Source organism: Zingiber officinale, chromosome 7A (assembly GCF_018446385.1).
Source record: "Zingiber officinale cultivar Zhangliang chromosome 7A, Zo_v1.1, whole genome shotgun sequence".
Classification (NCBI taxonomy): domain Eukaryota; kingdom Viridiplantae; phylum Streptophyta; class Magnoliopsida; order Zingiberales; family Zingiberaceae; genus Zingiber; species Zingiber officinale.
Genome location: NC_055998.1, coordinates 124,928 through 146,776, shown reverse-complemented (window position 1 = coordinate 146,776; position 21,849 = coordinate 124,928). Strand labels below are relative to the sequence as shown.

Below are 21,849 nucleotides of genomic sequence, written 5' to 3'. Positions count from 1 at the left end.
TTCTGTTGGCACAATTTCCCCTGGGTCAAGGTTGATCAGGTTGACTAAATTTGATTGGCTCAAGCTTGAGTCATAAAGTTTATGTTTTGATGTTTGACAATATATGGAGATTACAGGTGCAATTGTTCATATGGAAGATTGATGGTCGTCAAAGGTTGACCAAAAGTCAAATAAGTCAAGGTTGATTGAAAAATTCAAACTGGAGGTTAGGCAAGGACAAGGCCAACAAAAAGGTTAGCAGAAGTAGAAAATCAAAGTGGATCAGTGTTGACCAAATACATGATGTGGAAAGTCCTAGTGAGTGAAGTCAGACAAATTGGGAAGTCCTGGTGAGTGAAGTCAGACAAATTGGAAAAGCCCTAGTGAGTGAAGCTAGGCAGGTGGAAAGTCCTAATGAGTGAAGCCGGATAATTTGAAAATCCTAGTAAGTGAAGCCATGTACACTAACCTCTGGATTGTGCCGAAGACTCTTGACTGGTGCACTAAGCTCCCTACACATACTCAAACGAGCCAATAGAATATCAGCACCAAAAATCAAGGAAGGGGTCTCAGATGAAGGTCCTCTGACATTCAAGTTAGTGTATTGTCTCGGGCAAGAAGTAGAACAGTAGTAACTGTTGGAGGATCGGTGGCCGGCTTGAAGGGGGGTTGGATAGACGGCACCCCCAAATCGTTAGCTTCCTACACTATTGTTAGCTTGCGCAGCGGAATACAAATAAAAATAAACAAGCTAAACTAAATACAAGACAAAGAAAGGAAATGCAAACCAAACCGCTAACACGTTCGATGTAACGTGGTTCGGAGATGATGCTCCTACTCCACGACGTGTCCGTAAGGTGGACGATCCCTCAATTCGTTGGTGGATTAGTCCCCGGAAACTCCGGCTAGCTCAACCTCCTTGTGGGTGGAGAAACCTCACCACAACACTCACCAACAACACTTGGACACAAGGAAACCTTGAGCACTTTGGTGACTACTAATTAGGCTTTAACCAAGTCTAATTTCGTCACCTTGGCCGGCCATACCAAGCTCCTTCTTATAGAGCTTGGAACAAATCAGAACCTGATTTGCCCGTTACCAGTCGACTGGTATCGGCACCAGTCGACTGGTGCCAGCCCAACGGCTATCTCAACGGCTCTCTGCTACAGTGCATCAGTCGACTGGTCCATACACCAGTCGACTGCTACAGTACGCTACAGTAACTGCTACAGTGCCGCTACAGTAAAACCCTAAAACTAGGATTTTACTCCGAGTACAATCTCTCATACACTCGTACCCTCACGACTCATTTGACTCTTCTTTGCAGCCTTGACCTCTTGCCTTCAAGCCTACTTCCTTTGGCTCTCGTCCCTCGGATGCATCCAAGCCCGCGGCTCGTCCCCAATGCCATCCTTCGCGTATGCCTCGAAGTCGCTTCCCTCGGCCCTTGTCCTTGCTGCCTTGTCCACGGTCCCTCGGATGCTCCATCCTTCACCGGACCCGAAGCCGTCAACCTAAGTCACATGTGTCACCTGCAGTCCTGCACAACTCAAGTACACATATCAGATAACGAGGGTAAACCTAACTTAAACCCCTTGCCCAAACACCAAAACACATGGTCCCGCGGACCATTGGGATTGCTCCAACAATCTCCCCCTTTTTGGTGTTTGGCAATACGTTTAAGTTAGGGAAAACATATAGCAAATAAACATGCTAAAACCAATGGACTTACGATGTCAAGGCTACACACTTGGACTTACTCCGCCGAATGGACTTACGTTGCCAAGGCTACACACTTGGCAACCGCCGAATGGACTTACGTTGTCAAGGCTACACACTTGGCAACCGCCGAAACAATGCACCAAGCATTGGAACCTATCACAAGGCTCCCCCTACACCTACGCTCCCCATTGAGATAGGATTTTATCACAAAGCTTTTTAAGAACCTATCCCAAGGCTCCCCCTACTCAAAGGCACTTTCAGGTTTTCCCAACTAAACCTTACTTCTCCCCCTTTGCCTAACATCCAAAAAGTTCTCCAACAATATCCCAATTGTTGAAAACTTGTCATCTAAATTGACCCTAAACTTATGTATTAATCCCCCTTGGATCCCATATATCTAAGCGAGTTGACATGGTCACAAACCAATGCTGAAAACAATTTCAGACTGGTATCAGTCGACTGCCCCCTTCGACACAACCTTACAGAACCATTCCTGGTAACAGTCGACTACCCCAAGTGCCAGTCGACTGCACCCGTTCGACAAAATCTTATAGAGACATTCTGTGCTCAAAAACATTGTTACCAGTCGACTGGTATCTGTACCAGTCGACTGGTACCCTATTTCTGAAAAAATCAGCCTTTTCAGGCCAACTTCAGAAATGCACCAGTAATTCCTTAGACCTCCAAAAAATCTCCAAATTTTGTGGAGAGGTCTATTGTACCCTTGTCTACTTGGGAAAAATATATCTATCACCAATCCCAAGATTGACATAAAATCCAAAACTAGCTAAATGGTTCAATTGAACCTTGACCTAAAGTCCTAGTTTTGACTTCCTCTTGATGTATTTGCCCATACCAACCCACAATGCATCCCTAGCATTGGTTTATATGGCATCTATACATCCAAAACCATTTATCATGCTATATGAACCCAAATGTTATATTTCTTGCATGAAACACAAACCATGTGTGCCAAATTCCTAGGTTTGAGACTCAAATCCATCTCCAAACCTTTTGGCACACTCCATGGCTCCTCTAGACTCCCAAGTAGTATCCACCTGAGATCCATTTTCCATGGGTCCCAAATTGACTCTTAGAGCTCCCCCTAGAGCTCTTTGCCTTAGCCACCTCCCTAGGTGACTCATCCACAATGGCTAGGCCACAATGGTGCACCTTAGACACATCATCCTTGCCATAATCATATGCAACCCTAGCATATTTCTTCTCATTGGCTTTAGATGATTCTCTCTTGCCCTTATCATGTGCCACCCTAGCACATGGTCTCCTTTTGACCTTGGAGGGACTAGATCGATATCCCAAGCCTGATCTATCATTGTTGGGTCTTTGACTACGCAACACCATACTTAATCCCTTAGATCCAATAGTGAATCTCTTAAGGAATTTCTCTAAACCATCAAGCTTTGCCTTCAAAGCTTGATTCTCCCTTTCTAGGTTCCTAAACCTAGAGTCAACATGTCCACCTTGGACATTCCTAGACCTACCCTTTCTAGGGATATGTCTCCCCTTCTTGGGATTAATGCCTTGGTTCTCTATTACCTTCTTCTCCTTAGGTAATGAGAATTTAACTTGCCTAGGTCTATCATGCATAGGCCTCTTAGGATTATGATCGATATTTACCCTATTCCTATAATGATATCTAAAACCAAAATTTTGCATGGGTAAATAATAAGAATTATTTCTAACATGCATGGAGGAGTTTAAATTTGAATTAAACTTCAAGTTAGGATATACCTCCCTTACCCTTGAAGCACCCCCTTGACTCTTGCTTCTCTTCTTCTTCTCCCATTTCTTTAGATGCGCTAGCTTCTTAATTTCTCCCTTCTTGGGGCATTTGGTGTGGTAGTGACCCTTCTCTCCACACGTGAAGCATATGATGCACAATCTCCTCCTTTGGGCTTCTTCACTCCTACAACCCTTGTTAGTGTTTAAATTAATTTGAATGAGTTTAGGAGATACCTCTTTCTTACCCATAGGACATCTACTTTTGTAGTGTCCCCTTTCATTGCACCCGAAGCACATAATGAGAGCTTTTGATTTTGCTTCGGTGGAGGTGCTCACTAGGTTGACCTCCAATACCTCTTCTTCATCCTCTTCACTTGTCTTGGACTTTTCTTCAACCCTTGAGGATGTAGATGATGTCTCATCTTCTTTCTCCTCCTCGGATGTTGAGCATGACTCAACTTCCATTTGCTCCACCTCCTCTTCTTGAGCTACTAAGCCCATCTTCTTGGGCTCCACATCCGATTGGTCCTTCTTCTCCTCTTGGACCACTTCATCACTTTCTTCGGATTTTCTTTCTTCTTGTGTAGGCATGAATTCCTCCCATGGAAACTTCTTCACTTTGCTCCATAACTCGTGGGCGTTCTCGTATTCACCTACATGACTCATCACATCATTAGGCAAAATATCAATTAAAATTGATATTACCTTTGAATTTGCCTTTGCCCGTGTGATTTGCTCTTCCGTCCAGTGTCGTGATCGGAGCTTCTTTCCTTTCTTGTCTCTTGGGACTTCAAATGGTTCCTCGACGACCATCATTGTGTCCCAATCCGTCTCGAGGAAGACTTCCATCTTCATCAACCAAAATGAGATGTCCCCAAGGCTTCCTCCTTCAAACTTTGGAGGGACAATCAAGTAGGCCATCTTCTTATGCGTTGCTCTTCTCGGCGGTTAGTCCGGTGAAAAGCGACCTTCGCTCTGATACCACTTGTTGGAGGATCGGTGGCCGGCTTGAAGGGGGGTTGGATAGACGGCACCCCCAAATCGTTAGCTTCCTACACTATTGTTAGCTTGCACAGCGGAATACAAATAAAAATAAACAAGCTAAACTAAATACAAGACAAAGAAAGGAAATGCAAACCAAACCGCTAACACGTTCGATGTAACGTGGTTCGGAGATGATGCTCCTACTCCACGACGTGTCCGTAAGGTGGACGATCCCTCAATTCGTTGGTGGATTAGTCCCCGGAAACTCCGGCTAGCTCAACCTCCTTGTGGGTGGAGAAACCTCACCACAACACTCACCAACAACACTTGGACACAAGGAAACCTTGAGCACTTTGGTGACTACTAATTAGGCTTTAACCAAGTCTAATTTCGTCACCTTGGCCGGCCATACCAAGCTCCTTCTTATAGAGCTTGGAACAAATCAGAACCTGATTTGCCCGTTACCAATCGACTGGTATCGGCACCAGTCGACTGGTGCCAGCCCAACGGTTATCTCAACGGCTCTCTGCTACAGTGCATCAGTCGATTGGTCCATACACCAGTCGACTGCTACAATACGCTACAGTAACTGCTACAGTGCGCTACAGTAACTGCTACAGTACCGCTACAGTAAAACCCTAAAACTAGGATTTTACTCCGAGTACAATCTCTCATGCACTTGTACCCTCACGACTCATTTGACTCTTCTTTGCAGCCTTGACCTCTTGCCTTCAAGCCTACTTCCTTTGGCTCTCGTCCCTCGGATGCATCCAAGCCCGCGGCTCGTCCCTAATGTCATCCTTCGCGTATGCCTCGAAGTCGCTTCCCTCGGCCCTTGTCCTTGCTGCCTTGTCCACGGTCCCTCGGATGCTCCATCCTTCACCGGACCCGAAGTCGTCAACCTAAGTCACATGTGTCACCTGCAGTCCTGCATAACTCAAGTACACATATCAGATAACGAGGGTAAACCTAACTTAAACCCTTTGCCTAAACACCAAAACACATGGTCCCGCGGACCATTGGGATTGCTCTAACAGTAATGAACAACTGGATGGGCGCTTAGTGTAATAAAGTGTCCATACCTCACCATTGGAGAGGACCCCCTATTTATGTATCACCTCTAGAACCTCTACAATCATGAGATGACAGAGAATGTCGGGTGTCAGAGGTTGTTGAACAACGGAGTATATGCACCCTAGAAGGCATATAGCCAGTTCGAGGAATCTTCCGTGATCCGTGTACATCCTTTTTGTAACTGACATCATTAATGAGACGGTTGAAGAATATGAGGTCATAATATGTCGGCTGAGTGGAAGCATAATCGCCTCCGAGGAAAGTTCCCTCAATTTGCATCATCTTAAAAGAATATTCTTTGACAGATTCCTTGTTAGCTGGTTTAGTAGCTATGTGTGAGTGTGTAGCACAATTATTATGGATGATACACACATTATAAAACTTTAACTTAGAATATAAAAAAATAAAAATCTTTATTGATAACATAAGTTTAATCAATTTAACCAAAAATCCAGTCCATCGTTCAAGAATCAAACATATAAAAGTTAAACATCATTTTGTAAGAGATCATATAACCAATGGAGATATTGAACTTAATTATGTTACATCAAAATCAAATTTGGATGACATATTTACTAAACCATTATCAGAACTCGAATTTAGCAACTTAAAATGAAAATTAGGAATGCATATGATAGATTAGGGGTCTTATTATCAAATAAATTTTTAAGTGATTTGCAAATTTTAAGAAAATTTTTGTTTTCTAAAAATTTCCATCTCCCTAGTATTCCAAAATTTATTTTTAGCTTTAGTCAAGAACAAATCCATAGAAAATATGATTCTATAGATCTAGAATGAATATCTCACAAATACACTAGGTCTATCTGTTAGAATTTGTGGGGTGTCCTAAGATAATTGTCTTATGATTTTTCTATTTATTTGATAAGTATAAATTCATTATTTGAGTGCATATTATATGTTTAATTATCTTAAACTCATTTATTAAATGTTCGTAATATAATTCATACCATTTTGATTTCTTTTAAAAAATTGTTTTATCCCTTTGAAAATTGGTTTGAAAGTAATTTGAAAATTACTTTTAAAATATTTTGAAAAGTTATTCTGAAAATAGTTTGGAAAAATAAGTAAAAAAATTACTTTGAAAATCACTTTTGAAATATTATGAAAATTACTTTATAAATGTTTGAAAATTATTTTAGGAAATATTTTTAAAAAGATTTTGAAAGATGTTTTCGGAAATACTTTATTGACTTCTTAATACTTCTCTAAAAACACTTTCAAAAATATTTTGTAAAATCTTGCAAAAGTTTTATGTTTAAAAAATTTTTCTTGAAGAATATCTTTAAACTTCACAAATGTTTGTTTTTTGAAAAATATTTTGAAAATATTTTTGCAAAAAAAAACTTCTTATTTGAAAAGTTTTACAAAATGCTTTCAAAAGCATTTGAAAAATATTTGGAAATGTCTTGCAACATTCTCTTGAATTCATTAACTCCTCCCTAAAATAGACTTATAATTTTTTCTTAAAAATTTTACCATTGAAAATTTTATTACTTAATATGCTTGCTTACGTATTTACAATTTCATACTTTGGTATACTTATATGCATATTTTTTTATGAATGCCAAAGGGGGTGGATTAAGTAAGAAAAAACTAAAGATAAATTTTGAAAATTTAAATCATAAAATGATCGAGAGAATGGAAATTGAAATTTCTTAAATTTTCTCTTGAATAATGTTATTACTATTTGTTTTTTTTTTGCAGATTTTTTTCTAACTTTAATCTAGTTTATTATTGCATCAAAATAAGAGAGATTGTTAGTGCAGTTGACACTAATGATCAAACTTGAGTTTTGATGAATGACAAGTAGATTAAAAAAAATGTAGATATGCTATATTAACGACCCCCTGGTGTCGACTCCACAGATATGGAGGGAGGTACATGCAGGTACACAGACATCAGTCGCATGGTGGGATAAACCATAGGTCGTCAGTTCCTAAAAATTGACCACTGGCTATTACGCTAGAGATGTCATGCGCCCACCGTCTGTGCTACACCCCGGGGGTAATGACAAGTAGATTAAAATTAGATGTGTTGTTGATCTAACCTTTTTACCGAGTACGCATGGTTGACTAACTTAACAGGTTAAGAGGATCATACCTCAGGCAGGAAATCCAGATGTGGGATTCTAACAGGAGGTCTGGATGTTCGATTCTCGATGGATTGAAGTCCGGATGTGCAATTCCGGTTGGAGGTCGAGATGTTCTATTCTCGATTGGCAATGTCTAGATGTGCGATTCTAGTAAGAAGACCTGGTGGGTCAAATTGGACATCAAGGATATAACTTGACACTTGGTAAGTAGAGATAAGTCACTGGAGGAGAGTGACTAAATGAGAACGCGTTCTTGTTGAGGGAACAGTAGGTGTCGGTCCAATTTAAGTCCATTTCAGATACCTAAATTGAAACCCTGACTAAATCCTAGTTTCAGGGAGACATGATCTAATTAATGCTAACTGCTTATTTTTATTGTGCTTATTCTATTTTGCAAGTTAGATATTTTATGTTAAACTAACACATTTTGCAGTGTCAAAGGAGCACAAAATGTTTTAGATGAACAATACCCGAGACGCCGTCAAGCCATTGGAAGGTGCCTTGAGTACTGTTCATGGAAGGCGCCTTCGAGAGCCTAGAAGGCGCCTTCAGTCAGATAAAGCAGAAGACTTTGTCAACGATAAGAAGCAATTTTATTAGGATAAACTTAGGGGTTGAAGGGCCTCCAGTGCTATGGAGGCGCCTTTAACGGTCAATAAAAGAACATTTTGACCAACAACTCATACACACTTCAATTACAAACTTCTACGCAATCGTGCAACGTTCCGACTGCTCTGACTTCATGCTACTGCTCTGTTACGATAATACTGCACTCGACTACTGCTGAGGAGCTGTCTAACACTGAGTCTGATTAGACCATCTTCGAAGGTGTTGGATAACGAACTTTTAATACTGTATTTAATTTTTTCATACAAGAAAGTGTAGCTTATTACACTTTTTCTATCCCTTTTTGTACTTGATCATCTCTTTTGGCAGTTCCAGAAGAGGTATTTAGTGGATTACCTGTCGATAGATCCATGAGACCTGGATTATAGAGTAGGAGTCACTGAAGGTTCTGAATCAAGTAAAACCGATCGAGTTCACGTACTTGTATTTTTTTATTTTTATTTCTATGTTTAATTCCGTTATGTACTCGTTTTTCAAAATAAAAAATTAGAGTTTTTGAGAATCACATGATTCACCCTCCACTCATGTGTGCCTTAACCCAATACATTTATCCTAGACGCCCCTCATAGTTTATCCCTAAATGATGTAAAATGAGATAAATCTGTTAGCTAGAGCCCTAGAGCCAATCATTTGATGATTGTATTTTGGACTTATTGTATCATATTCTATATAAATAAAGGCATTTGGATTTTGATTATTATACTTACTTGTATTGGTGCCAAATAAACTAAGTATAATAATGTCCTTGAGCAGACGGTTCTTACCTATATCAATCGGTTAGTTGAACCGATAGTGAGATGATATAGGAAACACTACTCTTAATCATTCCTAGTCGAGTATTAACATTCAGGGACAATGTTAATGCAATAAGACTAGCATGTAGGTCAACTCGATGACTTGATCTCACAAGTCATGGATATAGAGATATCAAGTTGACACATGGGTATACATTAGAGAATGTATACTGAATGACCCGCCATGAGAAAGTATCATGGATCGTTATATGAGTGTCATATACTTTCTCATGTGGCTATTAGTATGACTACTAGTCCTTAGACCTGAAGTCACCATAGATCCCTACATAAGGAGTTATGTACTTTGGTTTCGTCAAACGTCACCCGTAACTATAAAGACGATTACTGGGTATATAACAAATTATGCAGAGGGATGTGAGTGATGTAGATGAGATCTATCCCTCCTATATGACGGGAGAGACATCGGTATTCTTGATAGAGTGAGACCACGAAGTGCATGGCCATGCCCAAATGAGTCAATATAGGATATTGAGCTCATTTGATTTAGTGAGTCTACTTGGAGTTCAAGATTTAGATTGGTCAGAGGATGACACGGTCTATGCCTCACATTGATCAATCTAGATGTCTAGGATAGAAGGACACTTGTCATATTTTGTGAGGAGTCACAATTAGTAGTCGCAAGGTGATGTCGGATCTCGACATTCTTGTAACTTGGGTAGTAATGATGTGTTGCTAGATACCGCTCATTACTTATGCTCCTAAATGGGTTTAGGGCATTGCCAACGTTACAAGAACCTATAGGGTCACACACTAAGGACAATTAGATGGAGATTAGGTTCATATGATGAACCAAGAGGATTAGATTCATTTGATGAATCTAATTGGATTAAGAGTAATCCTAATTGGGCTAACTTGAGTTGGACTCAAGTTGATTCATGTGTTCAATGAGTCTAATTTAGATTATGACTCATTGAATCAATTTAATTTAATGAATTAGATTCATTATATATTAAATTGGCTTGAATCAAATGGTTAGATTAGATTAACCATGGAAGAGATTTGGTCAACTTTGACTTGACTTGAGAGGAAGATTAAAAGTCTAGTTTGACTTGACTTTATGCCACCTCATTGGTGAGTTGGCAGTGATGTGGACTAATGATGTTACTCCACATTATCATGGTTGCCACCTCATGGGAGTTACTAGTGAGTGTCACCTCATGGAGGTTACATTCTCTCCTTGATGACAACTTAATGCATTAATGAGGGGAGTTACACATGAGAAAGGTGGTCAGCCACATTTTGAATGGGGTGTGAATTGATTTTCATAATTTCATTCAAGTGTGGAATTTTGCATATTCTTCCTCTCAAGCTCTCCCTCTCCTCCTTCCTTGGTCGAACCACATAGGTGCTAGCACACCTTGGTTTTTGGTCACCTCCACCTAGTGTGTTCGTGTGGATACGTGTAGAGAGTTGTCTACATTGACAACTTCGAGATCCGGCGTACCGAGGACGAGCGGGATACGCAAAAGGACACGCAACAAGGGTAAAGATCTTCATCATGTGGATCTAGAAGTTTTGTAACTCGTACTCGTATATTTTCAAATTTTTCTTCACACGAGATCTGTTGGCTAGGGTGATTCGGGGTTTTCGCGACGCGAAAAAACGGTTTTCGCGGCCCGAAAAACCCAACAAAATCATGGGATCAGTTTATAACTGACTGTTAAGTAGTTAGAAAAGGATTTCACATACATGAAGATTAGTTAGAAGTTAATTTATTCTTAGAATTCATGGATAAATACATTAATTTCATATCACTCAATCATCTACTAGCTGTATTCTCTCTTGAAACAAGTTTGATGATGATGCATGATACAGTGAATAAGGTAAGACCTCTGATGTTTGAGTCAAAGTTAAGAAAATCGACTGATGTGGCGGTTAATGTCAAGAAGAGTCAACACTAGGAGTCGACACCGTCACATGATTCACCCGAGTATTTCAGTCGATTGGACATTTTGTTCGGTCAAATACCGAGTCCCACCAACCCGATGAAATCTCGGGTTGATTTGACCAGTCTCAATATTTGTGCGGACCTCTAGTCGGTCGGACAACTAGTCCGAGTGGATATCTAGTCTTTAAGAGGCTAAGTCCTCACACAAGTCAATGCTTTTTAGCCGACCAGACTCCTCTTCCGGGCGGATGAGGCCAGACTAGGCATTATAAGAGACTCAACCAGCTTATCCCCAAAAACATAGTATTGACCCATCAGCCCAACAACCTAATATTCTTTTTTTCATGCTTTGCATAACCGTTGTCAAAGAATAAAGGAATATCTCCTGTGCATGCTATAAGAAGGAAGCTTATACCCTACAATACATATAAATGGTGGGTTTATTTTGAGAAAGTTGTCAGAGTATCAAAATAGCTGGTTCTTTTTCGAAAATGCCTTGATATCCGTGCACCAAAGAAAATTAGTACTATATAAGGGGTCTCCTCATAAAGGTGTAGGTACATGCACGCACGCACATAGATACACATTACTATTTAACTGTTCATCTTCTTCTCCATTTCACTCAGCTATTGTTCTAACTTGAGCATCGGAGTGTCTATGTCGAGGACCCTTCTTGGACTAATGACTAACGATTTCTTCTCCTAGTTTTTGTTTTTGCTGTACAAGTTTGTCCATGTCATTTAGGTTTTCATCTTCTCGAAGTCAACATTGGAGTCACCTGGCCATCACACCATCTTCTTTGCTTTTAGACATGATCAAATTTGACATCATTTGTAGGAACTCCACCTGAATCTGAAATAAGAAGATGGACAAAGCTAAACAGTTCGCAAAAGTCACTTTATTGCAAGAGGACTTGGAGTTGCTTGTAGTCGCTCGAGCGCAAAGATTGGTACAACAACAACAATCAGCAATGGAGCATCCTTTGTCGAATGACCCGCCTTTATTAGTGACAATCCCACATATCGAGCGACGGACACAAGTGGAAGGGTCGACTGGGTTTCCATCGGTTCCCACTCCTCCAGGCGGCTTCATGCAAGTGCCCGCACAACCGATCAACCTACCGCCCATGTCCTCGTCTCCACTAGCATATCATCGGGCCCTGTTCCACATGCCTTTCGAGGATATGGGCCGAGCGGAGAGACCCCAAAGATCATCTTCTGGAAATGCATCTGCTCGAGACTATTGGATCGAGACACACGTGAAAGGGGAGATGAATCACGTGGTTTTAAAAAAACTTTATCTTTTTTAGTTTTGAAAGAAGTATGCAGTGAACAAAACTAAACACGAAAGCAAAATAGAAAACTTGAACTCGGTCGATTTTACTTGGTTCGGAGCCTTCAGCGACTCCTACTCCATGACCCAAGTTCCGTAAACCTATCGATGGGTAATCTATTAAAATTCTCCTTCGGAATCGCCGGAAGAGGGAAACGAGTACAATAAAAAAGTTAGGACAAGTGTAACACGCTACACTTTCTTTTATACAAAAACTAAGTACAATAATAAACATTCGTTACAACACCTTCGAAGATGATCAGATCAGGTTTGGCGTTGGACGACTCCTCAATAGTAGTCGGGTGCAATAGTATTATAGCAGAGCAGTAGCACGAAGCTTGAGCAATCAGAATGTCAAACGGACGCGTAGAAACTTGCAATAGAAGTGTACTTAAGTTGCTAGTCGAGATGCTCTTTTATTGAGCGTTGAAGGTTCATTTCAAAGCACCGAAGGCGCCTTCAACCCCAAAAGTTATCTTGTAATTTCAGCTTTTTATCGTCGTCGAAGTCTTCGACGTTATTCAACTGAAGGTGTCTTCCAAGCTTCCAAAGGCGCTTTCCATTAACAGTAATCAATGCGCCTTTCGTCACCTGGAAGACACCTCAGGTGTTGTTCACCCAAGGCATTTTGTGCTCTTTTGCCTTACAAAATGTGTTAGTCCAACACAAACAAAATATACCCTACAAGACAAAGTTAACACCATAAAAAAACTAATTTAGTAATTAAATTATGTTTTCCCGATACCAGGATCTAGTCAGGATCTCAATTTATGTTTATGAAATAGACCTAAATTGGATTGACACCTACTATCCGCTCAATCGGGATGCATCCTCAATGAGGCACTCTCCTCTAGTGATTTACCTCCACTTACTAAGTTCTTAAGTTACCTCCTTGACATCCAATCTGACCCACCAAGTCTTCCTGTAGAATCGCACATCTGGACTTCGCCTATCGGGAATCAAACATCCCGACCTCTTGTCGGGATCATACATCCAGACTTCAGTCCATCGGGAATTAAACATCCTGACCTCTTGCCATAATCCTACAACTTAACTTTGTCAATCGAGAATCACACATCTTGATTGGACTTCCTGTATGACGTCTGATCCTCTTGACTCTTAAGTTAGTCAACCCTGTGCACTCGGTAACAAGGTTAGATCAACAACACATCGAATATATTTAGCATTTTAATCAAGTTGCTTTAGATGTTCACACGATAACTGCAAAAATACTGGTGAGTACTTTCTCGTAAGGCTTGTCTGATGGAGATTTCTTTTGCTCTCTGGTGAAGAATCCCCCCAACAAATTTTGATAATATGTTAAGTTGATCTATCAGGTATATGACTGTGCGGAGGAAGCTCAATCCGCCAGAAAAGAAAGCAATACACCAACTTCTACCATCACTCAGATAGAGTGCAAGGCTCTCCCTCTTCCCTCAGTGCAAGTTGGCATTTGACCGCCCACTTGAGCCAAGAAGGGAGGAGAGAGTAGTGTAAAAGGGGGGAAGACATCTCAGAATCAACTATCGCACCAGATCGATCATTTCTTGAAAACATCGACGTTTTTATGATTACCATCAATCCCATCATCATGCTATTAGTAAATGTCATCAGTATGCCAAGAGGCACCGTTGAATGGTGGAGTCAGAAGCAGCGAATAAAGGATCATCCTTGCTCCTTTCTTGAGGATCTCCTTCGAGAACATATTGGAAAGAGTCTAGCTAACACTCATACCAAACATCCAATTGATAACTTCGAGGATCAAAATATCCATCAAAAGTCAAAATACTCTTAGTCAACACTAATAGAGAAGTCAATCGACAACATTGGTCGTGGTTCGAATTTTGAACAAATCCAAGCTAATCGACCAGAATTATATTGGCAAGTGAAAGTAGAAAACTCCAGTCAACTTGGATTGGCTTCACTCGGCATTTAATTTCTCCTAGCTTTGCTAAATCCAATTGAAAAATTTGAGCGGTTATCAAAATCAATGCAAAAGAGATAATTCCCATCCAGAAATGTTGATTGACTAGATCTCCAGATTTATTAAAATCAACATATTCTCTAAATTGACCAAAAGCATTGTCGATCGACATCTTAACATGAAGCCCAATCGACATCTTCAAGCAAAAGCCGATCTACAAAAATCAAAATGAACATCCAACTGACAAAATAAATCCGATCAACAAAAAATCAAAATGAGCATCCAATTAAAAATCTCAAAGAATCAAAATTTTAATTCGATCAATAATTCTAGATAACTCTAGTTGCAAGAATTATATAATGCATGTGAAATAATATAAATTAATCATAATATCATGTAAAGTCTGGCACAGTATAATTTTCTCCATCCACCACTAGACTTTCATTTACATTTCTAATAATTTATTCCCTAATAAATTATTCCATCAATCGATGTATGCTCCCATATGATTCGTGTTTGTGGAGCATGTTTGGCTTGCTTTTCTTGTTGGTCATGAACTCCAAAACTTGAATTTTTTCCGAGACTCTTCCTCGCGTGACTTTCCAAACGTTGACTTCAGACGGGATTCTTTAGCCTTTTTTCTCAAGTCGATCGATCCGCCGAAGCAAATAACGGAAAAAGATTTAATCATTTAAAAAATCGATCAATTATTAATCCGTCGAACAGAAAGAGACATACAACAACTGCACGCGTACGGACACGAAAAAATTGACTGTTTATTCAACGTTGACCTGAGATGAAAAGTCACACGCATTATTATTTTAAGCCAAAAAAAAAAAAAACTACTACAACAATGGCAGCAGTTTTGACGGCAATGAAACAGAAATTACTATTTTAAATTATAACTGCTATGAGCGTGCGCGCAGTTATATATTATTCAAATGATATAACGGTCGTATCTAATTGGATTCGCTCAGAATATTTTGGTAGCGGTGCTGGCGCCGTCGACCATGAGGTTGTGGCCGCTGACGAATCTGGACTCGTCGCTGGCTAAGAAGAGCGCCGCCTCCGCGATGTCCTCCGCCTTCAGCTTGACGCCCTTGAGGGTGGAGATCGCCTCCCCCATCGCCTCCAGCTCCTCCAGGCTCGCCTGCGTGTGCGACACCGCCTGCGGCGTGGCCACCAGCGCCGGCGACACGCAGTTGACTCGCACCCCGTGCTTCCCCAGCTCCGTCGCAGCGGCCCGCGTCAGCCCCAGCAGCGCGTGCTTCGAGCACGTGTACACCGGCGGCGCCAGCCCGCCCATCACCGACGCCACGCTGGCCGTCGTTATGATGCTCCCGCCGCCGCCGGGCGTCGCCGTCATGGCCCGCGCCGCGTGCTTCGTGCCCAGCAGCGCGCCCAGCACGTTGACGCCCATCACCCGCTCGAACGCCGCGGTCAGGTCGCCCTCGCCGAGGATGCTGCTGCCGGCGGGGTCGCTGATGCCGGCGTTGTTGAACATGACGTCCAGCCTGCCGTGGAGCGAGATGGCGGTGTCGACGGCGCGCTTCACGTCGGCCTCGAGCCGGACGTCGCAGTGGACGTACGAAGCGGCGCCGCCCAGGGTGGCGCAGAGCGCCTCCCCCTTCTGGTCTTGGACGTCGGCGACGATGACACGAGCGCCATGGCTGACGAACAGCTTGACGGCGGCCTCGCCGATGCCGCTAGCGCCGCCGGTGATGACAGCGACCTTGCCTTCGAGCCTGAGGAATAAATTAACCAATCGACTAATTAAGGCAAACACAAACACATAGATGATAGATCCAAATCTAACCAATTAAAACAACAAAAACAAATCAAAGAAAGACCTCTTGTTCTCCATGTGGAAGATCGATACGAAGCTATATATGAATCGAGTCTCTAACTAGATCGTGGTACTAATATAATGTTTCGTTGCCTCTTCTTCCCTATTTATAGCAAGCCGTTGCAGTCTTTCACGGCTCATTAAGGGTAAAAACTATGAACCAAATGTCCTTGCAGAGTCGTATGTGACGAGGTTAATTATTATAGTGCGATTAGGATAAGAACGCCCCATATACGAAGGAATCCAGTTTTTGATCGGTTGTGAATTATGAAAGCTCAGTTCGTGTACTGTGTCGGCTCCTAAAGTCATCATCTAATCCTGAAAGTCAATCTAATTAACGAAATTTATAAGCCATGCACAAGAATTCAAAGCTCCATTATATTTCAACTGTAGAAAGTTAGAAAAGTATAACTCAGTTAGTCTCATTAAATTTTCTTAGGTATCGATCATGATAAATGGAAAGTGCATATAATAGACAACTATTAGTTCAGCATCTTTGGACATGTTCTCTATTTGAAGAAAAAAATTTCTATAAATACATCATAGCTGAAGATCAAACTACAAATATCTGATAATAATTTGAATAACTTGAGGACAAGTATATTTTTATTAATACACATAAAGAAAGTTGATCTCGTGCATTTTGAATATTTGTATAACAGTATACGTATGAAAACATTTGGAAAAAGAAAGCTTAAAACTATGACTAAGGAAATTAATGCATGGTTGACAAATTGAGCATGGATGACTTGATCAATGGAATAGCAACGATGGTAGAGGCCTCTAACAAGATAGAGTAAGTGGAAGGTAATTGCATCCCCTTGACCAATGGCGTGGAGTCAGAAATTTTATAACCTCCGGACTGATTGAAAAAAAAATCTTTCAGATAACGTACTTTGTTTTCTTCTCATTTCTACCCGGGCTAGCTTTCTCTTTCGTTCTTACTTTTTCTTTCTCCCGTAAAAAATCCAACGGCTCCTTTTCGTCATTGGCGTTGGGCCCGCGAGCTACAACCCGAGTAGGCCATCACTTGGCTCCGCCCATGCCCTTGAGAGCTATGGATTCATGTTCAATTGTCAAATCTCTTGCAACCTTATCTATCAAGGTTGTTAGCTAGCCTTGCCCATTTACAATGCTGTCTGGTAACAAGTTTGTTGAAGCACACATACTAATTAATAGTCGTACCAAGAGATAAATATATTTCTCTCTTATTAATAGTCGTACTAATCAATTTCAGTTCTCTCAAGTTTCAAACATTGTCTCTTTAACAAGTTTGACGATGATGATCACGTACTAAGTCATAATAGTACCAAAAAAAAAATATATCTCAAATAAGATTTTGTAATTCAAGCAAGAATTTGTCAAACATGTTACATTTGTCGAGTAGTTAGAAGCCTATTCATACTACAAGTGAGATCTTGTCAGAGATTTATTAGTAGTGTGAACAATAGAACGGATAAAAGTCAGAGATTAAAATAATATACTTTTTCAATTATTTAAAAATATATTTTAATGTAAACATTTTAGGAGGTCTTTCTTACAAAAACAAATAAACATTAGGGTGAAATGAAAATCACCCGCTTTATCTTTCCCGTTATCTTCTACGGCCTCGCTCGACGCCCTTCTTCCTCTCCAAATCCAAATCGCCGAGCCATGAAATTCTACTCCCTTCACCAATCAAATCGCTGATGGATTTGCTTTTCGTCCCCGCTTCCTTCTCTCCCACGACCCTCGTTGTCAAACCCTCCGTCCTCCTCTCCCCTCGCGCTTCCCATAAGCCACCGCCGGAAGCTGCAGCAGCCGCCGCCGCGCCGCTATCCTCCGCCACCATTCGCCGCCCCCTGAACCCTCCATTCCGGCAAACATCCCCTGTTGAGCCTGACACCGCCCCTTCGACCGCTCTTAAACCCTCCACCACCAACCCCTTGGCACCGAAGCTCTGGCTTTCCAGTAAGCTCTCTCCTCCACCTCCTCCTCCGCCGCTGCCACCGACCCCTCCGGTGGAAACCCTGCCATCGGATTCCGATGTCGAAGGTCCCCCCTCGCCTGCTGTTAATCCCGATTCCATGGCCGACACTGCCAAATATCGTGTTAAAGGAAAGATTTTTGTGGGGAATCTGCCGCGGTTGGACGACGGGAGTCAGCAGAGGGCGAGGAAGGAAGAGAAAATGAACTGGGTAGCAGGGTCGGATCGTAGGGAGTACAAGTCGAAGTGGCATGTGGAGAGGGGGAATGCTAGCAATAGATTTGTGAAGGTTTTGGACACTAAGCCAGAGGTTTGGCAAGCGGTAGTGTCGGCGTTTGATAAAATACCGAAGGTACACATTTTTCTTCCCCTGTACCACTATTTTTGACCTTTTTATCCTTGTTATTCTAAAAAATCCCCTCACCAGCATAGAAAATGCTTCTAGTGGATGACATAGTTTATATAAAACAATCATCTTAGGGTAGATTAACTTTCTTTGCATTGAGGTTGAAGATTATCAACGACAAGAAGCAATGTGCATTAGGAGTTTTGAGTCTAGACATGAATTTGGCTCTTAAAACATTACTGCCTCTCTTTGCTATTAATGGGTAAGCCTGAATTAATTCTTTGTCCTTAGATTCCAGGGATCTTCAACCCCTAGGATCATTGTTCGTCTTCTCAGCTTCCCGATAGGATCAGTTACCAAATAAGTATTTAAAATAACTTTGCTCATCTAAATAACATTCTCAAAACTCGAGAGTTATTAACCTATATGATTCAGCCCTCTTTAGGAGATTATCTCTTGATGGTCAAGTATTATGCCAGAAGAGGTGATAAACATCATGCACGAGCAACTTTTGAGAGCATGAGAGCAAGAGGAATTGAACCAGATGAACGCATATTTACAAGGTAACATATTATACAATTATCATATTTATGCTGTGTTGGTTGATTTTTGTAGTAAATACTTTGTTGAAAAAGTGTTAAAATATAAAAGTGTGAAAATATAAAGGAGAACAATTTCGAAAATAGCTAGATATATCTATGCTGAATTGGAAAATAAAGGAGAACAATTTCAAGTGATTTCTAATTCAAAATTGTTCCCCAAAGAAATGAATAATTGCCTGAAACTTCTCTAGTATTGTCCTCATGTTCTATAGTTCATTGTGAACACTTTACTTTTGGCATTATGAATGATCATGTTGATTTAAGCATTCATTTCTTGCGTTTAAGTAAATTCATTTCATGCAGCCTTGTTCACGCTTATGCAGTTGCCAGAGATATGCATGGGGCTTTGTCTTGCGTTGATGAAATGAAGACTGAGGGTGTTGAGTTGACTTTGTCTTGCTAAAGTCCTCGATGCTGAGTGAGTATTACTTTCGATAATTCATGTATTTGTCATTAACTTTTATAATCCACCATTTTTTTGTTATATGTTTGATGTGGAAAGCCTAGAAGCTAAGGAATATAATCATTGTTTGTTTTGGTTGAATTTATAACCAAACTGATATGAGACTATGGCATTCCTGAGTTTGCAATCCATGTTGTCATCTCAACCATCTCCATTATTATACAAGTATTGTTTGTTTAATCACCTGGGATATGCATGATTTTATCAGGCTACTTGTGAATGTTGATTGTGATTTGATTTGGCTGATACAAAATTCTTTTACTTCTCAGTCAAAAACTAAGAGATATAGATCCGCCTACATGCTGTCTAATGCATCTTTGTTACTTATGATCTAATAAATCTTCCCTAATGACCTCTTTGCTACTTTGGAAGATCTGCAGATATCTACTTCAAAGAGGCAAAGCAATAGTTTTCTTCCTTGAATGGCGGCGTAATATACAGCAACATCATTTACGCACATTGGTTAGTATTTTTTTTTATGGATTTATATGGCTTTTGTGATACTGATGTTTGTTATTTGGAATGATTGTCATTTCAAAATATCACTCGATTTCTTATATTTCACCACTTGATGCATGTTATGTGCTTTCTCAAAGTTATGTTGTGATTGAGATGCCATTACCTCTCAGATTAGTGTGTTGAATAGCCTAATCTTAGTAATGCATGTCGGTAACTCATATTAAACCTCAAGTATGCTAGCCAGAATTTTATTGTGGTATATCTTATAATCAAGCTATTTTTCATGATGGCACTGATCTATACTCATCTTTTTAACTTGAGTAGTACTCTACCTAAGAGCTTTATAGTAGGCATTTCAGAATATACTTCCTGTGAACAATATATCTTTATGAATAAGACATGCAGAATTCTGTCTTTATTCCTGATAATGGAAAATCTTAGATTACTTCAATATTTGTTTATGTGGTTCTTTATCAGATAGGGATACTTGTAATTTTCTCAAACCACTTCCTTGTGCAGTCAAAGTGACAACATGTCTCAAGCTGAAGTTTTGGTTCGAGAAATGGAAGAACAAGGAACGGATGTTTCTATTAACATATATCACACAATGATGGATGGTTATACCAATATTCGAGATGAGAAGAAATGTTTAATTGTGTTTGATAGGCTTAAGGTAACGAAACATTCTGTATATTTGTATTCTAATTCATGGAATTTTTATTTTTTTTCTTGTTTTTGGTCTGAAGATTTGGAGTCAATTCACATATCTTGTATCCTCATGCATTTCTTGCTACAGTTTTCATGTGTTGCTCCTCTGGCATTTCCATACTCTAGCTGTGTGTTCCATTTGACAATAACTAGCTTGCGATGGTATAAAACCTGATTATCACTAGTTTCCCTTTATTTCTTCACTTGCATATGGTTAGTAACTGTGAAAAGGAGACTGGAAACAGTGACACTAGCATTTGGAACCAGAGGTAATAATAACAAGTGATCATTGTCATGTCACTACATCTTCTTGTTTATGGCTTTCTGTTAAACATACTAACATATATCAACTTTTATAACCTCAAGATTGAGTAAGTGGAAGGTAATTGCATCCCCTTGATCCAAGAATTTTATAACCTCAGGGTTGGTCAGAAAAATAAAATAAAATCTCCGAACTAGGTACTTTATTTTCTTCCAATTTCTTACCGGGCTAGCTTCCTCTTTAGCTTCCTATTTTTTCTCTCCCATTGGCTCCTCTTTGTCATTGTCGTTCGGCCCCTGAGCTACCACTTGAGTAGGTCATCATGTGGTGCCCTTGAGACCTATGGATTCATGTTCAATGATCAAAACTCTTGCAATATTGTCTATCAAGGTTGTTAGCTCTGCCGGAAGCCTTGCCCATTTGCAATGCGCTCTCTTGTAACAAGTTTGATGGTGCACACATACTAATTAATAGTCGTACCACTTTGATGGTGCACACATACTAATTAATAGTCGTACCAAGAGACAAATATATTTCAAATAAAATTTTATACAAATAAGAGTGTGTCGAGGATTTTACATTCGTTGTTGTATCAAAAGATGATTACGTTATCTTAGGTGTCTCTCACAATCCGTTTCTAAATTATATGAATGGAAGTAATATTGGCATAGTGGGATTGACAAAATGGGATGAATTATTTATGTGAAAATTAAACAAGTTTTTCTCAATTTTTCAACTCGGATTACTAGCAGTAGCACAATTATAATAAAAATAAATGAACAACTTTAAAAGAAAGAGGTAAAAGAGTTACTTAGTTACAATCTAGATGATTATTAATTCAAGATAAATAAAAACACTAAAAAAAGTCTCTTGGGGTGAAGGAGGAGAAGCCGAACATGCGTTGAATGCTCAAAAAGTTATTAGGAAATGAATACTAGAGTTGTTGATGAATTCCTAAGCCCAAGTGTCTTTTTATAGTCCTTTGAAAAAGTTATC

The 21,849-nt window shown here is 40.1% G+C and overlaps 2 protein-coding genes across 9 annotated transcripts; one reads left to right on the top strand and one right to left on the bottom strand.

Annotated features, from left to right (window-relative positions):
• Positions 1-14,957: 14,957 nt before the first annotated feature.
• On the bottom strand, positions 14,958-16,195 carry LOC122000605 (sex determination protein tasselseed-2-like). Its single transcript, XM_042554974.1, has 2 exons — positions 16,052-16,195; positions 14,958-15,946 (listed from the first exon to the last, which is right to left on the bottom strand). The coding sequence occupies exons 1-2, from the start codon at positions 16,063-16,065 to the stop codon at positions 15,175-15,177; spliced, it is 786 nt and encodes a 261-aa protein (XP_042410908.1). The 5' UTR covers positions 16,066-16,195; the 3' UTR covers positions 14,958-15,174.
• A 1,438-nt stretch (positions 16,196-17,633) lies between these two features.
• On the top strand, positions 17,634-20,678 carry LOC122000604 (pentatricopeptide repeat-containing protein At5g04810, chloroplastic-like). 8 transcript variants are annotated; one of them, XM_042554968.1, is made up of 5 exons: positions 17,634-18,365; positions 18,795-18,922; positions 19,285-19,379; positions 19,805-19,886; positions 20,403-20,678. In XM_042554968.1, exons 1-3 carry the CDS (start codon positions 17,736-17,738, stop codon positions 19,319-19,321), a joined length of 795 nt encoding a protein of 264 aa, XP_042410902.1. In that variant the 5' UTR covers positions 17,634-17,735; the 3' UTR covers positions 19,322-19,379; positions 19,805-19,886; positions 20,403-20,678. The 8 variants fall into 8 exon arrangements, with proteins under 8 accessions (XP_042410902.1, XP_042410903.1, XP_042410901.1 ...); XM_042554969.1 differs by having other exon boundaries at positions 19,797-19,886; XM_042554967.1 differs by having other exon boundaries at positions 19,265-19,379.
• The last annotated feature ends 1,171 nt before the right edge of the window (positions 20,679-21,849 follow it).